The sequence below is a fragment of the Lygodium microphyllum genome, chromosome 27 (assembly GCF_053477565.2).
Source record: "Lygodium microphyllum isolate KBCC chromosome 27, Lygodium_microphyllum_v1.1.10, whole genome shotgun sequence".
In the NCBI taxonomy this organism is placed as follows: domain Eukaryota; kingdom Viridiplantae; phylum Streptophyta; class Polypodiopsida; order Schizaeales; family Lygodiaceae; genus Lygodium; species Lygodium microphyllum.
The window spans coordinates 96974320-97001046 of record NC_141161.1 but is presented as its reverse complement, the minus strand read 5'-3'; the positions used below and the strand labels follow the sequence as shown (position 1 = coordinate 97001046).

General features: G+C 43.6%; 1 protein-coding gene across 1 annotated transcript; it reads right to left on the bottom strand.

Annotated features, from left to right (window-relative positions):
• Positions 1 to 565: 565 nt before the first annotated feature.
• Positions 566 to 24548, bottom strand: LOC148012635 (protein CHROMOSOME TRANSMISSION FIDELITY 7-like). The gene is made up of 6 exons (XM_087668708.1): positions 24278 to 24548; positions 23239 to 23343; positions 15246 to 15612; positions 14916 to 15011; positions 1076 to 1539; positions 566 to 995 (listed from the first exon to the last, which is right to left on the bottom strand). Exons 1-6 carry the CDS (start codon positions 24466 to 24468, stop codon positions 872 to 874), a joined length of 1347 nt encoding a protein of 448 aa, XP_087524834.1. The 5' UTR covers positions 24469 to 24548; the 3' UTR covers positions 566 to 871.
• Between the last annotated feature and the right edge of the window lie 2179 nt (positions 24549 to 26727).

Here is a 26727-nt window from a genome sequence, read left to right as displayed (position 1 = left end):
TTATACTTCTTTGTAAATGCTTTTGGTAGCTTCATTGCATGATGGGCTTTTTTATTAGATTAATAAGAACGGTAACACAAGGATCCTTGCTAGGACTTTAGGTTGCTTTTTTAGCAACTCAAAGGCTCATATCTGCCTACTTGACCCTTTCACATTTGCCTACAATACTTGGTCTCCAGATACTGTTTTGACCTGACAACACATAGGAAATAGCAAGCTGATAGTTACAAGATCTGGGCCGATACATTCAGAGGAAAAAACCTCCTCAAAAGGCCAGGTTTGCTATGACCTTATGCTGACTCATGAATGATAATGCTGCCAAGGTTATTCGCATTGCAGTCTTACTTCAAAGCTATGCTTTCATGCAAACAGGGTTTGGTTTATCAGTCAAGATTTAACCTCACCAAATTTGAAGCTAAAATCCCAAATTGAGAACACATTCCTATTGTACCTCCTAGCCTTCAGGTACCACAAATTGCAAATCATATCTGTACGTTTTCTACACAGCTGAAAACCAAGGTGATAAACCACAAAAAGCCAATAGACAATGAGGCAGATGCATTAGTAACATCAATAAATAAAATATTGAAAGACAATGTGCACACATACATATTGAAGAGCCCGAGTGTCCTACAATCAATTTCTTTGGTATGCACCACCATTACACGTGTCGTTACATGTATTATTTACAGCAGATCTTTTTGAGTGTATATAGTGAGAAGGATGCTTGACATATCTTGAGGGGTCATGTCACCACAAAGAAGGATGCTTGACATATCTTGAGGGGTCATGTCACCACAAAGAAATCTTCGGTGTATACAATGAGAAGAGTGCTCCACATATTTTGAGAGGTCGTGTCACCACAAAGCACTCATGAATAAACCAAAAAGCTTTCGGTCTTGCAGTACTTAGCAGCAAATGCTTTACCTTGCAAGGTTGGTTGTGAGAAGGCACATTGAGATACATCCACAATACAACCATAGAAGAATGTTGACCTGTACACTTGAAAAGTACTTGTTAGAAATCACTTTCCACTCCAAAAAACATACCATTGGAATCAGAGGAACGGTCTTACCGTGCAGCATCAAGAAGCTTGGTGGCTATGCCACGTCTCCTCTCAGCTCCAGAAACCCAAATAGCCCGCACTCCACAAACTGCAGATACTGGTTTTTTGCTACATATTGTTGTCGTATGCGGTAGAGTTGACAAGCCTCTCTCACTTTTACATTTCAGACTTCTCGTGACTTCCCTTTCAAATTTGACATTCCCAAAAACCAAGGTTTTTGAAAGAGTGTTAGTGTTTGGACAGTGAGAATCGTCCGGCTTGGAGGGGCCATTCACAATTTTCGCAGGAGGCTGGACACTATCAGGGGTGCAGCAAAAACTGTCTTCAAGACTGCCTTTTTCTTGAGATGAACAAATGGTGGTCTCATCTGCTTGAACATTTTGTGTTTGATCACAGATCACAGGATATGCCTCCTTAATTGGCTCAACCACAGCACAACCCACTACTTTTTTTGATGATATGAAGAAATAAACCTGTTGTTCTTCTAAGTTCTCTCTCTCTCTCTCTCTCTCTCTCTCTCTCTCTCTCTCTCTCTCTCTCTCTCTCTCTCTCTGTGTGTGCAGAATTTTGAATTAATAAGTTTACATGCATACAAAGGCCTTCTGGCCAACCAAGCGAACTCAAAGACAGGTAGGAAACAACACATGGAGCCAAAATGCTTCCAAAAAAGCATGCATGCACGCACCCACTCTCTCTCTCTCTCTCTCTCTCATCCATAATCAAGTGACTACCCTAGTGGTAAGCTGCTTTTTTTAATTAACCCACTAACCCCAGTTCAAATCTCCCTTTTTCTAACACCGATACCAAATGACCATGCAGAATATAGGAGTTGAACCCAAGACCCTCTGGTCACCGCACATTCAACTTAACCAACTAAGTTACACCCTCTTGCTCGCGACAAGATGAAAGACACCCATGTACAAAAGAGCATCGAGGCGCTCCGCAACATTTGTAAGATCCAAGACCAAGACATGAACATCAAGGAAATGATGAGGGCCATGTGTGACGAAGCCATCGAGCAGGTAAAGGAGGAGACAATCCGCAAGATGCAGGAGTGGAAGAATGAAATTTATGAAGAGGTCAGAGCTCACTTCACATCCTGGCAAGTGGATATCAATTCCTCTCTCCACGAGAGGAACCAAGCCATTGCAGAACTCCAACAGGAAATTACCAGCTGCAAGAGCCAACTCGACCTCATTAGGAAGGAAGAAGGGGAGATCGCAAAATCCATGCCTGAGAAGGTCAAGTCAAAAATCAACGAGATGAAGACCCAAATGACGAAGGAGATCAACACATGGGCAGTGGTCATGGAATAGGCACAAGCTGACATAGCGGAATACTCCAAATAGATCAAAGTAGCAAAAAAGATCCCCACGAAGGAGTTCATCAACGCAACCATCGAGGAAGAGGAGGAAAAACAGAGCCCTCAATGTCAAGGTGGTCGAGTGGAAAGAGGCAAACAGCCCTATGGAGGATGCCAAAGGCATTTTTGAGAAAATGGGGATGGAGGACCCCTCCCTCGTGGAAAAGGCATGGAGGGTAGACAAGGAGTCATACAAAGGACACCCCTCATCCTAAAATTAACGACTTAGAGTCACGATGCGCCTTCCTCTCCAAAAAAACAACTCTCAAAGGACAAAAAATATATCTGGAAGCGACCTCACCCCAACCCAAGTGGCCCACAAATAGGAAAGCATGACATAGATCATGGAGGCACGCAAAGCATGCAAACGGGCGGTCTATAGGGACGGACGCATCATCATCATGGAGAAGCGCCAATGACAAGGCGCGGCCTATGAGACACAATTGAGATTTGCAATGTGAAACTGTAATGGAGCCATGAGAACAGATGTTGGGCTCTTCCAGGAAACCTTCATGGGTAGGGACATAGTCATGTATACAAAGACACACCAAAGCCCGAGCATGCACCTACCAACAATGAGAGGCTACAAATGGGAGTCAGTGTGCCGCCCCCGAGCCAAATCCCAAGGGGGGACCAAAGGGTCGGAGGGAGTGACAATACTCTATAGAAAGGAACTACAGCACATCGTACAAGTCATGAAGAGAGATGATGAAGCCCATTTCATGTGGATCAAGATACATACAAACTGCCCATGAGATATATATATCGCAGTATGCTACTTCGCCCCAGCAAATTCCCCGTATGTGACACCGGGAGGGATGTCCCCGTACCTACCCCTATATGAGGATATCATACACTACTTGAGTATAGGAGATGTCTTGCTGATGGGGAACTTCAACCCTCGCACAGCATAGAGCCAAGTCCCCTTCTTTGAGAGCGAAGACCACATGTACCGAGAGCTGGCACCAGAGGAGTTGGGGACATCACAGGACACAGCTGAGTGCACATAGTACGGAGACTATTTACTAGCACTAGGAGAGGCACACGAACTAGCCATCCTTAACGGCCTGACCAAATGGCTTGGGTCTGGCGCACTCACATGCTTTCCACATAAGCATGCATCCAAAGGCTCGGGAGGAGGCAGCATAGTGGACTATCTATTAGGGCCGGCCGCCTTGATCCTGAACATACAAGCCTTCAACATCTCACCACGCCCACACGCGATAGCCACAAACCATGCATACCTCCAATATAGAATCACTTGTAATTACGAGGAAAACCCCCCCCCCCCCAGCGAGCAACCCTCAAGATTCCTTAGATGGCACTTCACCAGGACAACGAGTAAGTGCCTACTTAGATCATCTGTATTGGAGCCTACAAGAGATGAACCCACACACGCCCCTGGAGGAGTTCACAACACAACTGGCCAAGACCCTTCACACATCAGCCGCCGTGTACTTCCCCCACACACGCCCCCACTCTACCCCTCCTAGCAAGAATCCCCTGCAGAATAGCTGGTACGACGAGGAATGCAAGGAAACCCGCCTCTACCTCCAACAAGGGGAAGCCAAAGGGACATACACCCACTGCCAAGCTCGCACAATTTTCCATCGCCTAGTGGGAAGGAAGAAGCGAGCATACCTATCCAAGCTAGAGCACGAGTTTTATAAGCTACTCCTGGGCCAAGACAATGAGGAGGCGTGGAAGGCGTTCCAAGCACCCCGAGTAGAGACACCCATTACCTCCCCACAAACATGGCATAGCTACGCCACCTCACTGTACCACGTGCCAAGACAACCCCCCCTACCTTGGCCGCCAAAGGACAGCCAACTGCCTCCACCCTCTTCAAGATAGAAATGGTCTGTGATGCCATTGACAGACTCTAGAATGGTCGAGACCCAAGACCACGCAAGACTAGTAGCAAAACACCTCTTATTCGCTAGAGACACAATCGCCCCCCTCCTAGCCCACCGATTCAACAGGGCATTATGTGAAGGCTTCCCAACCAGTTGGTTAGCTAATACAATAGTACCAATCCTAAAGGCCGGAGACCCCATGGTTCCCACAAACTACCAGACGGTCATGGTCGGCCATGTGCTGGCTAAGCTCTACGGATCCATCCTAGAGCATGAGCTAAGCAAATGGGCGGAGACACACCAATACCGAGCATGAGGGCAAACCGGCTTTAGGAGAGGCTACTCTACACTTGACCACATCCTCACACTCCGAGCCATCATTGAAGAGAACAAGGCATAGGGAAAGCACATGTACTGCTACTTTGTGGACTTCCGCAAGGCCTTTGATACAGTTCCTCGAGCCAGGCTCATGCAGAGACTGTGAGCACTTGAAGTCTCGATAGAGATACGATAGGGAATCCTGGCTCTATACGAGTCTATCACTAGACATGTCTGAGCACCGAGAGGGCTGTCAAAGGAGATTATTAGCACTATTGGGATAAAGCAAGGATGCCCCCTCTCCCCCACCCTGTTCGAGCTCTACATCGACGAGATATCAGATTATGTGGACAGACTTGGAGGGGAGGGGTCTTGCCTGGGGGGACACTCATACCCATGCTACTATATGCAGATGATATAGTTCTCTCTAGCATGCTGGAGGGACTACAACGCCACCTAAATGCATTACGGACCTTCTATCAAGACAGGGACCTCACAATGAACCTAGGGAAAACCAAGATCATAGTATTCAACACATCCACCCAATGGATCTGCCGATCAATGCCCCACTTCAAATACGGAGAGAATATAGTCGAGGTGGCCCAAAAATATGTTTACCTCGAGATTACATTCTCAAGGCTGAGATTCACATTGACAAAGGCCGCGGGGGACAGACTAGCACGTGGCTACGCTGCCCTGGGATCCATGGAAAGCCAATGTGCACGTCTACAATTTCAGGTACCTCGGACGAAGCTATGGCTCTTTGACACCTTGGTCACACCAACACTTCTGTATGGGGTCCTGATATAGGGATCTAGCCTCTACCATACACGGCGAACCACACAAGATCAACCATTGCCTAAAGGGAAAGAGAGATACGAAAGATGGAAGCATATGGAACACCCCTTGGTGATGATGATCTCCCAACTGATCAAGAGTAAACCATCAGTACCACACGAGATCGTGAGGGCAAAATTGGGAGCACCACCTATAGTGGCAGAGACCCTATCCCAAACGGTGACCTTCCTGCACATGCTTTGGAGCGTACCACAACACAGATACTCCCGTCTCGCACTAGAATCATCCAAACAACTCACATCGCAAGGGGACATTGAATGTTGGTATGCCCATACTCATGCTTGGCTGCAGCTACATGGGCTACACATGGACCACCTCCCGCCTCTACAATATAGTTTGGATTGCCCCCACTTGAAGATTAGCGGAGAGGAGCTGAACCGCGTTATCAGGGCGAATATTATTCAGCTACACACAACCAAGATATGGGTGTTACCAGCCGAGGATCTGGGAAAGAAGATGGCTTTCTACCGAGAGCACCTTCTACGCCTCACACATGATTGCTTCATGATACGCTTGAGATATATGGATGTACACCTATCCCATGGGGTCCGAAGTGCCATCGAGCAACTCCTACATCATCACACCAACTTCGGATCGAGACAAGCAGAAATGGAGCGTACTCTCTTCCCCAAAGGATAGGATCTGCCAATTCTGTCAACTGGAGCCAAAGACAAAAGAACATTACATATGTAGATTCCCAATGTACTACGAGATCAAAGGCTGCTTCCACCGTCCCTTCAAGGAGGGATTCGGACCACTCTCCCAAACACTAGACTTTCTCGACCAAAAATGCCTTGGGCTCTTTCTCCTAGAGCTACGTCGACATAGAGGCCACCTTCTATGGATCTGGGACCAAACAGCCGGGAACACACAACAACGCACCCTCCAAGAGTTCTACAAACCCTCGACCACCCCCTCTACAACGAGGACTGCAGCCAACCGACCAATGGCCCCACCCCGAGGAGTCACCTTGGATAGAGCTACAGAGAGGCAAAGCTTGCGCCCACACCCAACAAGCCCACGCCCTGCAAGAGAGATCACCTACAAATACAACCGATACTACAGCGCCACCGGGGAGCCATACCCCGCCACTTCAACCTCTCCATGCTAGGCAGGCCCATGCGGGACATCTTAAGATGACCACACTCCATGAGCAGTTCCACACTGCACTTGCAGTGCATCTAGATTGTATCGAGTCTGTATACCATTTTGTACCTACTCACCTAGTTCACCATAACACTAGATAGTAGCTTTATTGGGACTTGGAAAACTTAACAAACATTTTGCAACCTTTTGGTCTCATAGGCCAACTTGGCCTTTTGTAGACGTTAAACTCTCTCTCTCTCTCTCTCTCTCTCTCTCTCTCTCTCTCTCTCTCTCTCTCTCTCTCTCTCTCTCTCTCTCTCTCTCTCTTTGTAAAAGGTAATTGTATTAATTACATAAAAGGTACAAGTTTGCATGATTACAAGATACACGATGACTCTACCCCATCGTGTGTACACACTGACTCTCTACAAGAACCAGACAATCAAAGAGTTACAAAGTCATGGCAAAGACACAGAGGAAATTGCCATATGTCAAGGACGTAAGTCCTCCCGAGGGAACATGTCAAAGTGCCGGAGAAGATCTATCTGCCAATACAAGAGACCTTTAAGCCGCGCAATATGCCGCTGAACATTATAGGCGGAATCAAAAAGAAAAGCATTCCGAAAGAAACCCCGGGATCCAACAAAAATCTCTTCAACACATTCCCCTTGTAGCAGACTCTGCAGCCATTGGCGAATACGGGAAAGCAGCGGGATGCGACCAGTGAAGAAGAGTATCACCGCGCGATCATAAAATACCGAAAAGGAGCGTAGGACAGTTTTTGGCTCGACGGTAGCTTCCAGAACATCGTCTGGAGCAGAGGCAGAGAAGGCTTCCTGGTTATGTTGAACATATTCACCAAGCAGAGTGTTGGCAAATTCCAACAGATGCTCCCAGTCCACCTCCTGAGAGTCCACCGGATCCGAAGCGACCTGCGCATAGGAACGATCCGGAGAAACGCCTATCTCTTCCGGGGTGTGCTTGGTACGTTTGCCCGCAGGCTGGATATCAGGACCCGGGGGCAATTCTTCAGTACACGGAACCATATCCTCGGGTTCCTCAGTATCCGAGTCCGGGCCAAGTGCTGCCACCGTTTGATCTAGGAAATCCAGATCCAAACCAGCCATCGTGAATGACGAACTGATCTCACAGAAGGCCTGACTGGCACTCTCTCTCTCGCTGTCTCTTGCTGAGTACAGAGCAGATGGCACGCGATCCCGGACGCTGCCTAACTGACGAAGGTCAGTTTTAGGGTTTTCACAGGCGCTGGGCGCCTGGCGTCAAGGGTAGGCTACTGTGAAGAGGGCGGCAGAACTGAGGATGGCGGGATGATCGAGGGCGCAGGGCAGAGGGCTCGCCAGCAGAAGCCCTAAACGCAGAGGGCAGACGAGCAAGGCGCTGGTGCAGAGCCCGCCACTCAGGCGGGCGACAGCAGGGCGGGGACCGCTGACGAAGGGCCAGCCAGCAGCGGGGCGGGGGACTTAGTCACGTCCGACGGGACGTGAGAGACACGCGACTGGGCGCCAGGGAGCTGCGGCCGACGGATCGTCAGGGGCGGGCGACGGATCGTCAGGGACAGGCCTGCGGGCGGTGGGCAACGGACGACGACGCGGACGAAGGCGAGGCGGCGACTACAGGTGACGACGTGAACCCGGCAGGCTATGGCGGCGCGACAGGCGACGCGACCTCCCCGCGATCATTCTCTCTCACACCCTCTCTCTCTCTCTCTCTCTCTCTCTCTCTCTCTCTCTCTCTCTCTCTCTCTCTCTCTCTCTCTCTCTCTCTCTCTCTCCACCTCTCTCTCTCTCTCTCTCTCTCTCTCTCTCTCTCTCTCTCCACCTCTCTCTCTCTCTCTCTCTCTCTCTCTCTCTCTCTCTCTCTCTCTCTCTCTCTCTCTCTCTCTCTCTCTCTCTCTCTCTCTCTCTCTCTCTCTCTCTCTCTCTTTTTAATAGAATGCGCACACCTCCCCAACAGCCCCAATCTCTCTCTCTCTCTCTCTCTCTCTCTCTCTCTCTCTCTCTCTCTCTCCAAAGTAGTGTTAGATAGGAGAATGCTATCATGAACTCAATGCTGTTGTGATTTCTGCAATCCAGTTGTGAATCTCCAGGTGAATGCTGTCTGAATCCTCAGGAGAATGCTATTGTGACTCTGCAATGCCCTTTTGAACCGGCACAATACTGTTGTTTCACCTCTGAAATACTAACATGCTCTAATACTTTTGTTCAACTCTGAAATGCTGTCATGTACCTGTTGCTCTGAATCCAAAATGCAGTAATGAACCTGAAATGCAGTTGCAAACCTGAATGCAGCCGTGAATCTCTGATTGAAGGTGTGAACTGCTCTCAATGAAGTTGTGAATGCAGTCCAAGCAATACATGACCCAGCAAACGCTGTAACAACAGCATGTGGCAGATAGGATGCTCTGACAGAGCTCTGATGCTGGTGCAGTGGCATGAAGGCTGATGCTGAATGCTGATGCAGTAGCACAGCCATGGTGCTCTCAATGCAGGGTAAAGCAGTCGTGAATGCTCTCCCAGAAATAAATGCAGTCGTTAATGCTCCATCAGTTCTAAATGCAAGAGTAAATGCTACAGCAAAAGCCATCATAAAATGTAGTTATGATTACTGTGCTGGGCAAGGTTGCAGACATTGTACATACAAAGAAATACCCAGGATGTGTCTATACAAAAATTAGTCAGGCAATCACGTACAATGAATCAGTTGCAATAGAGTGTGTGCAGAATACATAATCATTTGCGGCGAATGCAGCCAACCAGTGTTTGATCTACAATTGACTTGGATACTTAATCTTGATACACTACACCTTAAATGATGAAAGGCAGGTGACACAATTCAATGCATTGTTTTGTTCAAAAGCACTGTTGATAATCAAGAAGGCAGAGAAATGGGGCACAACTTCACCACAACTGGCTTACCCAAGTCAGATGATCATCAAGTCACTTTGTTCATGGACAAGCTGCCAAACAAGTACTTCAACTTGATTCTTGCAAGGCATGCTAGCTTGTCTTCTCTCTTTTGTTGCACATTCCTACATCTTTAGCATGCCTAAGCACTTTTCATTGAAGTTGAGGCATGTGTGTTTTATGGTCTTATGTGGTATTTTTTGCTCCTAACTTGTCTTTTCAAGTTAGCATTAACCCCTATAGGACCTATCGGCTGATTGGAGGGATTGTTCGGTGCTCCTTATCTTGGTTACCCTTTTGATGGGGCTTCGTACTCATGACCAACATGGAGTCTTCGCCTCCCGAGACCAAGTTCTTGCCTTCCTTGGGGCAACCTTGGAGGCCATTCATTTCACAAGTTTTCAACTGGACATGCATCTCTCTCTTCTTCTTTGGGTGCTTCTCCTTGCCCCCCATCAACATCAACATCTTGGGGGGAGAGGGGGTGCTTATTTCTCCTTCCACTACTGCTGGTGATAAGGGGCAATATTCTCACTTGGTGCCTACAAGATTTTGATTACCATTGCTTTAGTAACATTTTGTATTTTCTATCATTATCCATAGCATCTGGACGGTCATGATTGTAAACGGACACTTGGGCAAGGAACAATTTCCTTGCGACATGCGAGGGCATTGTCCAAGTGACACCGTTGGATTGAGCATGACATTTTGCATTGCCCTTTGCTTTACCCCATGCATTGGCATTCTATTTTTGTAAACATGCATCTTTGTATGCTTAATCTTTTTAAAATCAAAGAGTGCCCAACTCTAGATCTATCATATTCAATGCAACAACTCACATGGCAATCTCCCAAGTCAATCTCTATGGCAAATCCTGTCAAAAGTGAATGCAATGATAGAAGCATGGAAAACTGCTCTAATAAACTATTGAACACAAAGGAAAATAAAGAGAACACTATAAAGGAAAAGAACATTGCACAAAGAACTCAAAAGCAAAGAGATGCTCGGAAAATGAAATCCATATATCAAGATATGAGACAGCATAAAACCAATGTGAGTCACTAGCTGTGAAGGCACTAGCACCTGCTCCTCTCCCTCCACCAAAACCTAGCAAATAATGAATATAATGATTGTAGAGGAGGCTGAATAAATAGGCTGAAATAATGCCATAAATGGCAACAAGTCGGCCAACATTTAATGCTGGTTGGCCAACATAAAATGCTAAAATAGCCATCATAGAATGCCAAACAAAATGCCTAAATAATTTAGGAAATATATTGGTGCCCTAGCCCACTAAATCACATGCACAAACTTAACCATGAATTGACACATCCGCTAACACCCTCTCTCAAAACATGGGTAATCTGATACAATACAATATACAATGATAATGTCCCATCATAGTGCATACAACAAGGACCACCTGACTAGAACCATGTATACTCAAGCAATGGGTGTGCTAGCCACCACCACGGTGCCTCGAAGGCTCGAAGAGAACCTCATGTTGATATTAATTATACCAGCTCTTGAAAATAGAGAAGAATCATAGCAACTCTCAATATTTGTCAAAAATGTGTCACAATAGCATACAAGACCAATCTATCAAAAATGCCTCTAAACATATGTGACCATGGATTCCCCCCCTTTCACCAGACTACCAAAGTATCCCCTCATGTGAGCTCAAACTAGGAGCCAATCCCACTCTTTATCAAATAACCAACTCATCATGAACCTGGATGTCAATCCTAGCTTTAGGATTTGAATCTACCAAACTTTGGTCGATGCATCAAGAAAACTCTTCTCGAGAGTTTATGCACTTGTATACTTGTATAGATAAGGCTCTCTGGCCCCATCTCACCACCCTCTCACGCTCTCACTATGGCACTGGAGAGTTGTGAGGAATAACCGCATCATCTAAACTAGCAACCTAGAAGGGAGACCCCCACAACCATTACCGGGGCCACATAGCTAGAGCCTAAACTTGGACTTGGAGATGAGGAAGACTCACCAAGAGGGTCATCACCCTTCGTCACCATCCGCTCCTACTCCTGTCATAAAGCTACTAATGTCCTACAACCCTTCTAGAGGTGTCCCTTCTTGCCACAATAATAGCATTGAGACTTCTTTCATTGTGTGACACCCCTCTCTGAAACTGGAACGTCTGAAGCACCAAGAGATAGCATCCTCACAAAAATCTAAAGCTAAACATAGCAAGTCTCCAACATTGAGTAAATAATGTTTGCATGTTGACCATCAAAAGGAGATGCCAAAGGAGCCACAATAAGGGGGATACAAAGAAGAGAAAGAAAGAAACAAGAGATCTTCAAGGAAAAGTATGCCAAAAATACAAACTCGCAAGGATTGCACAAGTTCAAAGCAATAAAAAAAGCACATAGAGAAAAGATCAACAATAATCAAAGTGTAGTGATAAGAACATGACAATTGGATGCACATGAACCCTCTCTAAAGCCAAGCAATGTATCACAAAGTGAAAAGGCAAACCAAACACAACCAAAAAACAACCCTTAACCCATCGCCCTATACAAAAGCAAAAAAGTAAAACACAAAGCTGATGACAAAATGCAATTAGGAATTGCAATAAATGCAATCAAAAATAGGTTGCCTTAGCCTGCTATCTCGAAGACACAAATTTGAAAGGGTCAATAGCAAGTCTCCAACCTAAAAACGGCCCCTTAGAAATCTGTAAACACAGATGGCAAACTACAAAACACTAAAGAATTAGGAAAAGAACAAGCCGAAAATTAAAAGAGGAAGGTTGCCCAAGCTGTAAATCAGCCGCAGCAACAAGAACAGGTCCAAACAACAAACGAAAAGTCAAAACTCAAACCTAAAACAATGTAAAACAACAAGAAGAACAATGATCTTGCAATCTTATACCACGTTAAAAGTGATGCAATGATGGGAACCATGGAAAATTGTTGTAATAGACAATTGAACACAAAAGACAAAGGAAAGAGCAACTTGCCTTTCCAAGATTTGGCAAGGTCCACAAAGTCCTATGCCCAAAAGAAGCACCATGCATCTAGCTCCCATCAACAATTACTTGGAAAGGCAACAAGATACTCGAATGGCTTCTCCTTCATGTTTTCGAGCCATTACAATGTATCTTTTGTGAGGGCTCAACACTCTTTTGTAGATGGATTCACATGGAAGAGCACAAGTGCTTAATCCTACTTAATCTTATCACCCTCCACAAACTGAAATATAGAAATTTGCCACCCAACAGAGTAACAATAAGCAAGCATTCTTGTTGTATCATGCATTTACTTTCTTTCTTCCTTGCCTTTCCTAGATCCAGCAAGGCCCACAAAGTCCTATGTCCAAAAGAAGCACCATGGAGCTAGTTCCCATCAACAATTACTTGGAAAGGCTACAAGATGTCCAAATGGCCTCTCCTTTCTTCATGTTTTCGAGCCAATTACAATGTATCTTTTGTGAGGGCTCAACACTCTTTTGTAGATGGATTCACATGGAAGAGCCCAAGTGTTTAATCCTACTCACACATGCATGCACATGAAAACACACCCACACCCACAACTCCCTCATCCCCTAGTATGTCATTTATACACATTCTATCTTATTTACAATGCAAACCCATCCATTGTTAGAATGCAAGAGACATAAGACAATCTTGGGAAATGATCTTTAAACCTCCAAAGGCAAACATGTGTAAAATGGTACCTTGCATTGATTATAAAGTAGCCACCCAGGAATAAGACCAAGCTCTGTCTCCATTATACTCATCACTTCTTTGACCTAGTATGTAGGCATAAAGATTGGCTCTCTCTCTCTCTCTCTCTCTCTCTCTCTCTCTCTCTCTCTCTCTCTCTCTCTCTCTCTCTCTCTCTCTCTCTCTCTCTCTCTCTCTCTCTCTCTCTCTCTCTCTCTCTCTCTCTCTCTCTCTCTCTCTCTCTCTCTCTCTCTCTCTCTCTCAAGCAAGCAAGACTCAAGTGGCTATTCTAGTAGTAAGCTACTCTTTCATCAACCTCCAAACTTGGGCACAAATATTGTTGTGTAATTCCTCTTCCTATATGACCTTAGGACAAACTCATCCGCAACAAAAACCTTCACTTTAGTACTACAATGGGAGAAGGAATTACTTTACCTTGTATAGCTTTTCATACACACAGTACTTAATATTTTTATGCATACATCTTCCTATTGAGTCTTTTGTGTTCGATGGCATTGGTCATCACTTGAATGGAAAGATGAAGAAAATTTCAAAGTGCTCCTAAAGTTTCAAAGGAACCTCGAGAGTTACTTGCCAATTAAAAACCTCAAGTTGAAGTAATATGACTTGATATAATGCCATGACCTTAGAGGTGTCTTAAAACAATCGATTGCACTTAAACTGGGAGCCATTTCTAACTCGCCGTTACCATTCCATATCACTATGATGTGGAGCCCCGGCAGCCAGGCAGAATTGGCGCTCATGTGAGGGATTCAAGTACCAAGGTGTAGTAGGAGGTCATGAGGGAGTAGCAGTCACAAAAGTCCTTTTGCCAGCTGGACGGTGCTGCAAAACTGAATCAGTTGCACCCTACAGTTCACTATCATGCATCATAATTTGCTGAAGCTGTAGGGTGTGGCAAACCAGTATTTCAGAAGTTCACTAGATATGAAGCTGAACTTGGGAGCAGTCTAGACTGAAATCTGATGTGCTGTCCAACGAGAATCAGAAGCAAGCAGTTCAGAGAAAACTCTGTATTGGCATGCCAGGTTGCGGAAACACCCACCTTTAGGAGAATTGAGATAGATATGTTCCCCATTACGCAAGACTTTCATTCATATATCTGCATCATAGGGTTCTAGATGCAACTGTCATTTAAGTGTAACTCCATGTTTGTGTCTCAATTGCCGCAAAGTTGACTTTGGGACAATTTGGGACTATGTAGATCTGCAATTTGGGACGAAAGGGACAAAGCCCATGTAGTTCTGACCCTAAAGTCTTCGACAGGAGCTCAAAGTCCACCCATGGCCCAGCATAGCTGAAAACAGCTCACAGATTTCACTTGCTCGCTCAACCCTAAAAGCTTCAGCCTGTCAAAATTTCAGTCCTTAGAAGCATTCTTGTTAAGTATCGAAGGACAGTCCAACACGGCAATAACCAGCTACTATTGGCCAACTATTTCAGCCGTTTCTGCCTTTCCTTGAAAGCTCGAGGTGTGTATTCCCGACCTCAATTTTGAACCATGATCCAGCATTTCATAAACACACTAGTGAATCATTTATTCGGTACCTATCTTAGTATGGAAGCCATGAGTTATTTGCAATCCAAGCATTCACTTGTAATTCAGGCAGCCATAAGTCTACAATGTGCCAGGGATTTGAAACTACATAAACAACTTGATTATTAACTTTTAAGCAAAAGTGCTTACAATTTTCAAAACAACTGTGTCAGCTTCTATGAGGTAGCAGGTTACCTTGAGTCGATTTTGAGAAGGATCAGTGGGCAGTACAAGAATGATGCGCTCATCGTTTATATCATATTTCACAACAAGCCGCTCCTTTTGCCAACCCTGAACATTACAACTTCTCAAGCACTAAACAATTCAAGAATAGCAACAAAAACTCAATCCCAAAGTCTTAGAGTTACCCTTTGAGTACAGATTGGTCATGGTAGGGCCCAACCCTCCCAAAGAGGGTATGATGGGTGAGGTGGTTAATGCGAAGTGATGGCAAATGCATTATTCCAAATAAAACACCTGGCCAAAAGGAAAAGAGACCTGATGCATTGAAACAGAAGCACTTACCTTGAACTGAATTCCTTGCAAATAGGTCTTATGAACACTCTTGTGCAGTTTTTCATCCTCTTCATGCCCACGTGCATAAAATAGTCCACAAGCCTTGCAGGTTGTGTAAAAAAAGTCGGATTGACCCAAGTCAAGGAAATATTGAGCCATGACCTTTCTTTGCTGAGATGGTTTCTTGTAAAAGACAGAGCCAAAGGAGCAGTTCTGAGACAATGTATAATGAGACATTGGCTTCACTACACCAGAGTTTTTGGACTCCTCTTTGCATTGATCTTCTGTATGAAAAGGATCCTCTGGGATACATGGCCCTTCTAATCGAGGTATATCCTCCAGTTCAAGAGAAAGCTCCTGAGCATTGCAGTCCTTTCTGGGCAGTGGAAGTTAGAATTTAGGCTCCTCTCAAAAATGCCATGCTTTTTCATGTTTACTGTGGAGAAGTACCTTTCATGAACAAACTGTGTGCATGCATCAAGTTCTAACACTGGCAAACTGAACATGACAAATGGATAGCAAAATACAAATTTTGACAGACAATTCGATACCAAAATACAAATTTTGACAAGAAGAAGAAACTGTCCAACAAATGAATCATCTAGATAAAGGAGACAAACAGATGGAGTTGCTTCACAGCAAGGACAAAGAAGAATCACAGCATTTGCAAAATTACCTGAATGAGCTGAAATGAATCTAATAGAGATAATTGCTTACAAATTTAATGGTGGCTCATGTCATAACTCATCTACGATCTAAGCATGATCCATTTGCATCCCTTCGATCAGTTGAACTTTACATTTTGTCTCAAAATTGCATAGTTACCAGGAACGGGGAACGGGACCCCCTGTAACGGGGGAAACGCCCAAAGCGAGGGAACGGGAACGGAGGGAACGGTATATATATATATATATCTATATATATATATATATATATATATCTATATATATATATATATATATATATCTATATATATATATATATATATATATATATATATATATATATATATATACTCTAGAGAGAGAGAGAGAGAGAGAGAGAGAGAGTCAACACTAGTCTTAGAATCTAGAGAGACAGATCATATCAACCATAAATTATAATTCATGAAATTAGACTCTAGAGACATAATAATCAAGTTTCAACTTTCAACAATAATAAAGATTCAAAACATTGTAACCAGCAATGGATTGTCGCATTCATCATTCAACATTGTAATCAACAATGTTGCATAAGTCCAACTGGCAACAAGTGTGCATTGCAAAAACACAAAATATGCACTAAACAGTAAACTTTAAAGCCTAAATAGTAAAGATCCAAGTTACAAGAGCTCCAATTTCCAAGTCAATACTCTAAAGTTCCAAAAGGCTAGCTACTAAGTGCTCTGATTCATGGAAGATGGCTCCATTGTGCCTGAATGCTCATCGTGCTGAACAACATCCTGCCCATCATCATCATCGTCATCTTTTTTCCAACATATAAAAGAATCAGCCTTTGCAACTGATGTACGAGCTAGCAAGCGAAGATTGGAGCTCACATATAAACTAGGCCATTCGTCTTCATTGTACCAAGACGATTTCTCTTCTTTGAGTGAATGTGATTGAATGAGCTCCATAGTTGCTCTAAACAAGAAGAGCTAATTGTTTGGCTAAGAATACGAACAGCCAAACTCTGCAACTCTGGAGCTTCTGCCCCGTAGTCCTCCCACCATAAAGCAGCCCCAATATTTGTCATGTTCTCTAGTGCATCCTCTGTACCAAACATCCCTAATGTTTGTCGATATACAGAGAGCTGATTTTTAATTTTGCATTGCATTTCACGGCTAGGATAAAGCCTTGCAAGCAATGTGTTCCAAGCCTTGACCACCTCAAGGTCTCTTTCTTGCATCTTTCCTTGAAACTCAGAATCAAGCACATATGCTGCAGCATGCATAGGAGAGTCATACTCATTTCATCTGCTGATGCATAACTCCTTGATCTGCTCATACCTATCTGCATTTGGTTCCAAACTCTCCAACCTCTCAATCATGCGATCCATACCTTCATAGATCTTCCCAATGCATGGATCCATGCCATCTGCAAGCCTCAACATGTGCATAATAGGATCAACCATTTGGTTGGTGCAATTAACCTCATCCCAAAAATCTCTATCAGAAACATATGCATTACATAACACAACAGTAGCAGTGGCAGCCCCAGTCCAATTTTCATACTCATCACTAGCAAATAGCTCCCTAATTGCACCTTTGCAATAGTGCAATTGACCAAGCATAAGAAAGTTATATGCAAATCGTGTATCCGAGTATTTAAGAAGTTCTTTGTCACTTCTCTTGCGAAACTCAGCATGCAAGTACTGATGATTACATATAAATGTGATAATCTTGTTGCTTTTCGCAACAAGAGATGCAATCCATGGCAAGTCCCCAATATCCTTCAACAAGTTATTCAAGCAATGCGCCATGCATGGACTAAAGGTGATATGTGGATACATTGCCATTAAAATGTTTCATGCTACCCTGTTTGTAGGTTTACCATCTGCCACAAACTGCACTACATTTTCTGCCCCAACAGCCTGCACTGCCTCGCACCACTCGGATGCCAATACATCTGCACTCTTTCCAGTCTCTGAAGCATCATGACTACCAATAAAGTATACATCTCCACGAGAATATGCAACAACACCATGTATGGACCTATGGCGTGTGTCACTCCATCCATCTGCTATCAATGTCACTCCATTTCTTGCCCGTTGATTGCGAATATTTGCTATTGCAATCTCTATGGCTACTTTCTCCTTTTGAAGCAATGTAGTCCTGATAGTTTTTGATGAAGGGGGCTTATATGTGGGTCCATACTCTGCAATCTTTGTCACCATATTTAAAAAATAAGGTGACCTGGCTGATTTGAATGCAATATGGTCATGGTAAAAAAAATGTGCCACTGCTGCATCTGTTTCCTCTTTTTTCTTTGGTTCCCATGAAGTGTGCAATGAACTCTATTTAGCACCACGACCTATTGCCATTGATGGCCCACGAGAAGGCTGCGTAGCCACCAATCCTGGTGGTCTTCTGCATGAAGCACCATGCCCTGCTGGTCTTGGAGTCCATGTTGTTGGATCCACTACTATATTTGGCGTCCTCCTGGCATGTGAATTCCCCATAGATGTGGCTATGCGGTCAAGTAACTCCTACCTTTTCTCAATTGATACATTGGTGCAAAAACGCACCTCTTTCCCCTCCTCATGTAGAAGATGGGCTCTCACTTTATCAACCCCACTAGTGCGAGCATAAGGGCAAAGTTTGCATTTCCAAGGGCGAGCCCCTCCACCTCTCAATGGCACCCCTGCATCTACCTCATCCCACCATGACCAAGTAGTGCTTCGACTTCGTCCAGTTGTTGACGAAGTACCTGCTGAGGATGATGAAGATCCCATAGATGTCAATGCTGCCATCTATATAAAAGTGATAAATAATCAGTAAAGTTCAATAAAATTGCAGAAATTTGCAGCCAAAATTTCAACATGTGTGTTAAATTTTTAGCAATGCTAAAAATGCAAGAACTTTAGTGCTACTTCAGCCTGCATTCCTTTTACTGAAAATGCCACAAATTTGGGGCATTCTAGCTTGCATTCCATTGCTGAAAATGCCCCAAAATTTGGAGTATTTTCAGCTCCCAAACTTGGGGCAATAATAGACTCAAAATGCCCCAATTTTGGGGCATTCCAACCTGCAATTCCTTGTTGAAAATGCCCCGAAATTTGGCGCATTTTCAGCTCCCAAATTTGAGACAATGACAAATTTGAGAATCGAGATAATGATCCTCAAACCTCGAGACTTCACCTGATCACGAGGAGTCACGCCAGGCAAGAGAGGCGGGCCAGGCAGGCGGGAGAGGTAGACGAGTCCCGAGAGCAAGTGGAAGTAGGGCCTAGGCAATGGGGGCAGGCGGGGCAAGCGACATAGTCGACGGGACAGTCGAAAGGGCAGGCGGAGCAGGCGAAGTGGGCGGGGACAATCGGCAAGAGGATTGGGCGGACCAGGTCCTCGACGGGAGTGCAGCGTGCCAACAGCGCAGGCGAGCGGGAGCAATCGACGTAGGCGAAACGGGCGACTGCGCGGGCAAAAGACAGACGGGCGCAGGCGAAACGGGCGACACGCGGACAGTTCAAGACAGCACGGGCAACGACTACAATAAAAAAACTTAAAAGTTAAAAATTAAAAATTTTTAAAAACTCTTGAGCTGGAACGGCTGTTCCAGACAGGGAACGGCCCTGGAACGGCTAGGGAACGGACTGGAACAGGAGGGAACGGACCAAGAAACGGGCTGAAACGTTTCGCCAACGTTTCCTTGGCCCGAACCCCTCGGAACGCGTTAATCCGTTTCTATGTGCCGAAACAGGCGTTCCCTGTCTCTATGCAAAATTGTATTCTCCTAGTAGAAACATTTTTCATAACTTTGGACTTGAATTCAACTTCCCCTTGTGTAAATTTACATCCTTTGACTGCTCCACTAAATACTTTTGTGCACCTATTCCATGAATATTGGTAAAATCACAATCATTTAGTGCACCACACTTTACAATGTAATAAACCATGGCATCCAAACCAAATTCAATCCTATTTTCAGCATTAATAGTGCTCAAATCAGTATTTATCACCCCATGCATTTTGCTTTTTAGCTTGAAGCATAATCAAATCTACCATATGTAGATTCCACATATTCATGAAAGCCACATGGATGATAACACTCTAAAAGCTATACAAACCTTCAAAAGGAAGGTTTAGCTACTCTGCTTTCCTTAGCATCATGGAGCTTGACCAAGAGTCAGATTTTTAGTACCCACCCGCACAGACAGCCTCCCATAGCAGGCCCATTCAAACACTACCCATTACACATGATGATTGGGTGGTAGATAGCAGTGCCACATGCCACATACACAAGCATCATTTGATCAAGTTATTCCTTTCCATGGCAATATCATGTGCACAGATAGCAAGCATTAACACATAAATTAACTTGGCAAGGCAGCATTCCAAAGGACTCCTGTGAAGGCCACCACAAGAATACCCAAGGTTGTTGTCTAAGCTTACCAACCAAGGTGAGACCTATTTTGGTGAGGAATTGAAAGTCATTTGACATCATGTCTAGGATATTAACACTAAAGGGATTCGTGAAGGGGGTCTTTACATAATCCCTTAATACATGTATCTAGTTAGAAAATGAAAATTCAGCATTCTATTGGTTGTTTGAGTCAATTGGCTACACCTCAAGACATCTCCGTAAAGATCAAGTCACCTTCCATTTTTCTCAAATCAATCTTCTTTATTTCTACTCAATTGTTTAATTTTTCCTAGAGAGATCTCACTCATACTTCAACTATGGAGATATGCCAAGGCTTGCAAAAGAAAACATTGAGCATACGACCATGGTTGAAACACAAAGAACTCAAACACAAATGCAAAACGCGAAACACAAAATGGGAAAATGCAAAATGCAAATGTTAGCAAATGTATCAATTCATGGTTGAGTCTATGCATGTGATCCACTGGGCCAAGGTACAAAGATATTATCTTGTGTATTTAGGCATTTATTTGGCTTTTTCTGACATCTATTTAGGCATTTTGTGCTAGCCAGCCTGCTGCCATTTTATGGCATTATCTCAGCCTATTTATTCAAGCTCCTCCTCCACAGTCACCATTCATCATCTGACAGATTTCAATGGAGAGAGAGGAGCCGGTGCCAATGCCTTCACAACCAATGACTCACATTGATTTTGTATTGTTTCATATCTTGGTATATGGACTCCATTTTCCGAGCATCTCTTTGCTTCTGAGTTCTTTGTGCAGTGTTCTTTTCTTTTTGCAATGTTTTTCTTTTCTTTCTCTTGTGTTCGATAATCTATTACAACATTTTTCCGCACTTCCATCGTTGCATCCACTTTTGACAACAAAAACACAAACACAAACAAAGAAGAAAGAGAATTCTAAAGTAATAAAGTTACGACCAGTACGAAGCTGCAACTTACCGTTGGGCACCACCAACCAAAGCAAAGACATGTTGATACTATGCCAGATAATTTGAAGAAATGCTCTGAACAAAAAGTATAAAACCAATCGTACGACAAAGCACAGACTGATAAACTCAAAACACAATTAGAATTAGGGTTAGGATCACTTAGAGACAATGAACACAATGAATAATAAAGTAACTGAATAATGAATATATAGTACTCATGCAATAAACACACTATGTAATGAATACTTAACCTCGAACTCTCATATCTCTTAGATCAAGATTGAGGTTATGAGATATAAAGTGTGCCATACTTTGAACGGATCCCGAATCACAAAGACAATCTCTGAGTGTTGAATACCAATAAATGCAACCAAGGAAGGTTGGATGTAATGCAGACGACAGTGCTAGAGAGACTAAAAACGCAAGTACATGAGAAAGAAAAACTAGACGACAACTATTATATACAAACTCAAATGTCAAAGTTGAGAGAATGTCAAGCGGCAATCACAAACTGCAAACGTAGCATTCAAAGGAAAAAGAAAATCCTAGCAACAACAAACAAGTAACAACAGCATCCAACAGTGGGTGACAACACCCAACAATAGGCAACATCTCCACAGACCTCACAACAATAGCATATGCGTGACTGACTCGAATCAAGCGCCAAATGGTAGCAGGTGGCTAGTGGAAGCTTTGACCACAATGTCCACCGCAAACAGGGTGTGGGCAGTATAGGTATGGCTCCTGAAACCTACAAAAACAAGATTGAGGGAGAGTGGTAGGCTGCATGTATATTTATAGAAAGTTTGGGACACCCAAATTAGGGTTTTACATGTGGACACAGTAACTCTCTAGGATCGCATTTCTTTTTGAAATAAAATGTTTTCTTCATTAGTTAAGCATGCTTTGGGACTGTTTATGTCAGGCTAATGCATTTTTAGATCAACAAATAGAGTGGCTGATTGTGCACACTACTCATGCACCTAAAATGAAGTCTGCCTTGCTACAAAAAGCAAGCAAAGGCAGCAACATTACTTTGATTTCCAGATGGAACTTGCATTGAAGGGGGCAGCACATAGGACAGGAGGCAGCAGGTATTAGCAGCATCAGCAAGGCTGAAATGCACATCTCTGGGCCAGGTGAACTGCCATAAAGATGGCAGCACACCTATTAAGGCTAGAAGCAATCAGAACATGGTAGTTTTGGCACTGATCTGAGCAGAACACCAGCAGCAGCAACATGATGGATTGCAAACACAACTAAAGAGAACCAAATGATCTTGCACAAGGTAGAAAGTGAAGCCACCCAGAAACCTGTAGCATTCACGCAATGACTGATGGGTATAGTCAGCTCACAACATGCACACACAGAAGCAGTCACGGTTGGATAAAGACTGGAGCGCTATAGTAGAGAGTGCACTTAAGACATGGTGAGCATGAAACATCTTGAGATGCTTTTAAGTTGGCTGCAACAACAGTGGACTGAAAACCCAACTAAAAGCAGCAAACTATATTAGCACAGAAGTAAAACTAAGCAAGCCAGAAGAGCCACAAGAAACTATCACTGAAGACTTGTTCATAGCAGAAAAAAGTCATTGAGTCTTTCAGCTGAAATGAGCATTGTTCTCACAATGAATAGATCGCCAAAAGGGGCCTTGTGACCCATAAGTTGCCAAAATGTCTTACAACCATTAGAGACAAGAGGATGAACACATGCATCTTGCCTTGCTTGAGTTGTAGGAACAAATGCATGTTGTACAAACCAAAGTTCAGTGTGGGGTACACTTCTAATGATTGTTTGACTTCTACACAAATCAAGTCCATCAAGGAGGTACTTCATGAAATTTGTCATTGAATTTTTCCAAGAACAAACTCTGGCAAAGCCAAGAAACCGTAGGGCTCCCCACTGAATGCCACAGGAACAAAGTTACTCAACCTTCCAAATTATAAAGAAAATAACATGGAATGACTGAAATCAAGAGTACCCACCGAGAAATACGCCTCTTGTAAGTATTAAGAGGATTGCAAACACTTGGTATATCCCAGCAGTCTCCAACAAAATCTTCTTCAGGGCCACTGTATTGGCAGTTTGACCTGGTTTTTAAAGCATGCCAGCAGAGAGTCAACAGAAGCTTTTTTGAAATTGTTTTCAATGTCCAATAGTATGTAACTTTCATAAAGACCTTAAACCCTTCCCATGAATCAAATGCAATCTGTAATTGCTGTGTAATTTGCTGTATATAATGTGTAGGAAAATTGAGATCAAAGCACCAATCAGAATAGACATTGCAAAATTATTGCAGAACTAACCAAGACGCTCAGCCCTTGAGAAAAAGCAGTAATTGACAAGCAAGTGTGGCCAAATAAAGAAGAAAATAATCGAAAGAAGTCTGAAACAAAGGTGCAAAACAACTACACTCATGATTCATTTCATGTTGTCCTGAAGATAGTCCGACAATCTGAGTGCATCAAAGAGCCAGAATCAAGAGGAATTTCAGATTTTACCCCAAGCCAGAAGAATTCTGACATCAGATCTTATTAGAACATCCAGAGGATGGCGTAGCAAGATATGAACTATAATACGGACACAAAAGAATCAACATTAACTTTCATAAAGACTTGCAACCCTACACCCAGGGAGAAAAAGACACATCAAATGAGTCTGTCATGGAAGTGTAAGTGGCTCTGTATTATCGGCAGGCAGAATGGACATTGAAAGCATCAATGAGACTCAGAATTACAAAATGATTGAAGAGCTAGCCATGTCAATGGCGAGATTGATCCTTGAAAAACGCGATCAAATCTGCAAACGACAAGCAAGCGTGGCCGAACGAAGACGAAAATGCATCTAAAAACCTTGATACAGAAAATGTAATGGAAGGATGGATACAAATGACTCCGAATGATGGGAAATCTCTTCCGTTTCAAGAATGCTGACATTAATTACAAACAAGGACCGTCTGGAGGATGAAAACTGAATCACTGACACTGAACAAGATCGAGAGCTATCGAAAGAGAAAAGGAGTACCGATTGGATGGAGAAGGATCGATGGACGTTGAGTCAGATGCCTTGAAAGAGGCCGGGAGGAAGCTGATGGTGGTCTGCTTGAGCCTCTTGTTGCAGCTTCTGCTAGTGCGGTTCGGACATGCCATGGACGAGACACACTCGCTCGCGCTCGCGCTCTCTCTCTCTCTCTCTCTCTCTCGCCCCCCAAACATCAGTAGGAGTTCCCGCCAAGTTTCTTTACCAGTTGACCCAAACGTGAAGTCTGAATTTCTCTCGAGAGACGCTAAGGTAACACCATCACCTTCTCCAAGGGACCCAACTCCTTGTCATGGGGACATGGACATTACATACCCAACTTGCTTGTAGTAGGGGAACATGGACACTATTAACATAGGAAGTGCCTTCTTTTACAAGGGTGCTATTGCATACTTACCATTTTGCCTCGCATTGTCGCATTTGCGATGTAACTTTAATCCCCCATTACAAACAAGAAGCCAACTACGTGATGGCTACTCTACAAGAGCTCATAATGTTGATGGTACTACTTGGAGGATAACATACAATTTCCCAATATGGATGTGTGACACTTGTTCCCACTAAGACATATCAACAGTTGGATGGCTCCCTTACAAGAACTTGAGATTGATAAGTATTACTACACACAACAAGAGTATAGCATGAAGCACTCTATAATTGAATACGATAACTTCTTTTATGGAGTAAATTACACTTGTTGCAAGGCCCTACATATAACTTCTTTTATGGAACTAGGAAATTTTCTATGTTCTTGTCGTGGTAAACACAACTCCTCTTTGCCCCAATTTCGATTTATTGAAACTTCAAAAATTTGATGTGTCTAAACAAGCAACTATCAAAGATTCTTTCCTACCAAAGCACAAGTGACTACATGGAGGAGTAGAAGAAGATGGCAAGGAGTCAAGTCTTTTCAACACCCACTTAACCTAGGAAGAGTGCATGTATTTGCAATTTGTTAAACATGTCCCCAATAAGATAAGGCTTGTCAAACATTGTGTGCACGCACGTGTACATGTGTGCATGTGCATGTGCACACACACACACACACACGTGTGTGTGTGTGTGTGTGTGTGTGTGTGTGAAGGTGTGAAGAGACTACTAGGTTCCTTTTTAGAGCAAAATGACATGATATTTACGGATATGAACTTTTTGGACAAGCACCCTAACTTCACAAGACATACCACCTTTTGTGGCTTATGGAAAGCACCTCCTACTCATGGCTTGCCACTTAGAATGGCCTTACATATTGGCCATGTTATGGGGGACTCGCTTGCTTCAAAATCGATATAAGAAAGGGGGCATCACAATGGATTATCTACTTGGACATTTGTCATTGACACTAGATGTCCAAATCTTCTCTATCTTTACCCCAAACAATGTATATCTTGCCTTCAAGATTGTTGGATGTTCTCATGCTCATTACAATCCTTCCTAAGTACCTCACCACTCTCGCTACAATTTTTCCCAAGAAACATCACATCTCTACTTAGTACGTGTATACTACCAAGTCATGGAGCTAGATCGTGACTCGCTCCACCTTGCTCTTGCCCTATCCCCCTTGCTTATGCTAAACCACCACCCTATGGTACTATGCCCCTAAACAATTGGTACAAAGACAAGTGCCATGAAACTGAGTCACGCCTCACCTAAGAGATAGCCCATGGTGCTTCCCACTAACACAAGGAGGCCCACACACTTTTTCAATGGCTTGCTTGTTGAAAAAATAGAGCATACTTCATGTACTCGAAGTATGAGATAGACTAGTTGTTCTTGGATGGGACTGCAAAAAGGCTTGGAGGATTTTGCAAGGTCCCGTAACCTCGCACAAACTAGCTCCTTCAACATGGCATTTCTATCCATCTTGCCTACACCAAGTACTAGACTAGACCCCTCTATCCTTAAACAATAGCCCCAACCCTCAAAATGCACTTTATTTACCATAAGTACAGTCTAGGATGGAATTAGTAGGTTCCACACAAGGAGGTCATAGGATCATGATTGTTTGTGGCTAAGCACTTCTCTCATGCAGGAGACATATTGGCAATAAACTTGACATGCATGGCTAACCATGTCATATTTGAGAATTTCCACACTTGATGGTCAAGCAACATCATTGTGCCTATCTTGAAAGCTCAAGATCCCATGACATTAGGAATTGCAAAACCATGGATGTATAATTGGGCATGTTTGTACTAAGATCAAGGCGCTTTTATTTTGGAGCAACCTACCCTTCCATCATAAAGGTTACTAGTGACCTATTGTTTTAGATGCTATTACATCATATCTTGTGATGCCACCATCCCATACTAGGTGCTTGGCTTTCAGCCTTCACCAACTACCATCTATGGCCCACCTTTTGTCATTAGCACAATGCTATGACACACCATCTATTTTGTTATCATGCTTGTCATATCTCCTTGCTTACATAGGACTAC

What these genes read in the sequence shown, in the direction of transcription:
- LOC148012635 (XM_087668708.1), bottom strand. Translation starts at nt 24,468, where the DNA reads ATGTTTGGGGGGCGAGAGAGAGAGAGAGAGAGAGAGAGCGCGAGCGCG. An exon ending in TACAAGAGGCGTATTTCTCG is followed by an intron (nt 15,613 to 23,238) that starts GTGGGTACTCTT and finishes TCCACTGCCCAG; the next exon opens with AAAGGACTGCAATGCTCAGG. An exon ending in CTTCTCAAAATCGACTCAAG is followed by an intron (nt 1,540 to 14,915) that starts GTAACCTGCTAC and finishes GAAGAACAACAG; the next exon opens with GTTTATTTCTTCATATCATC.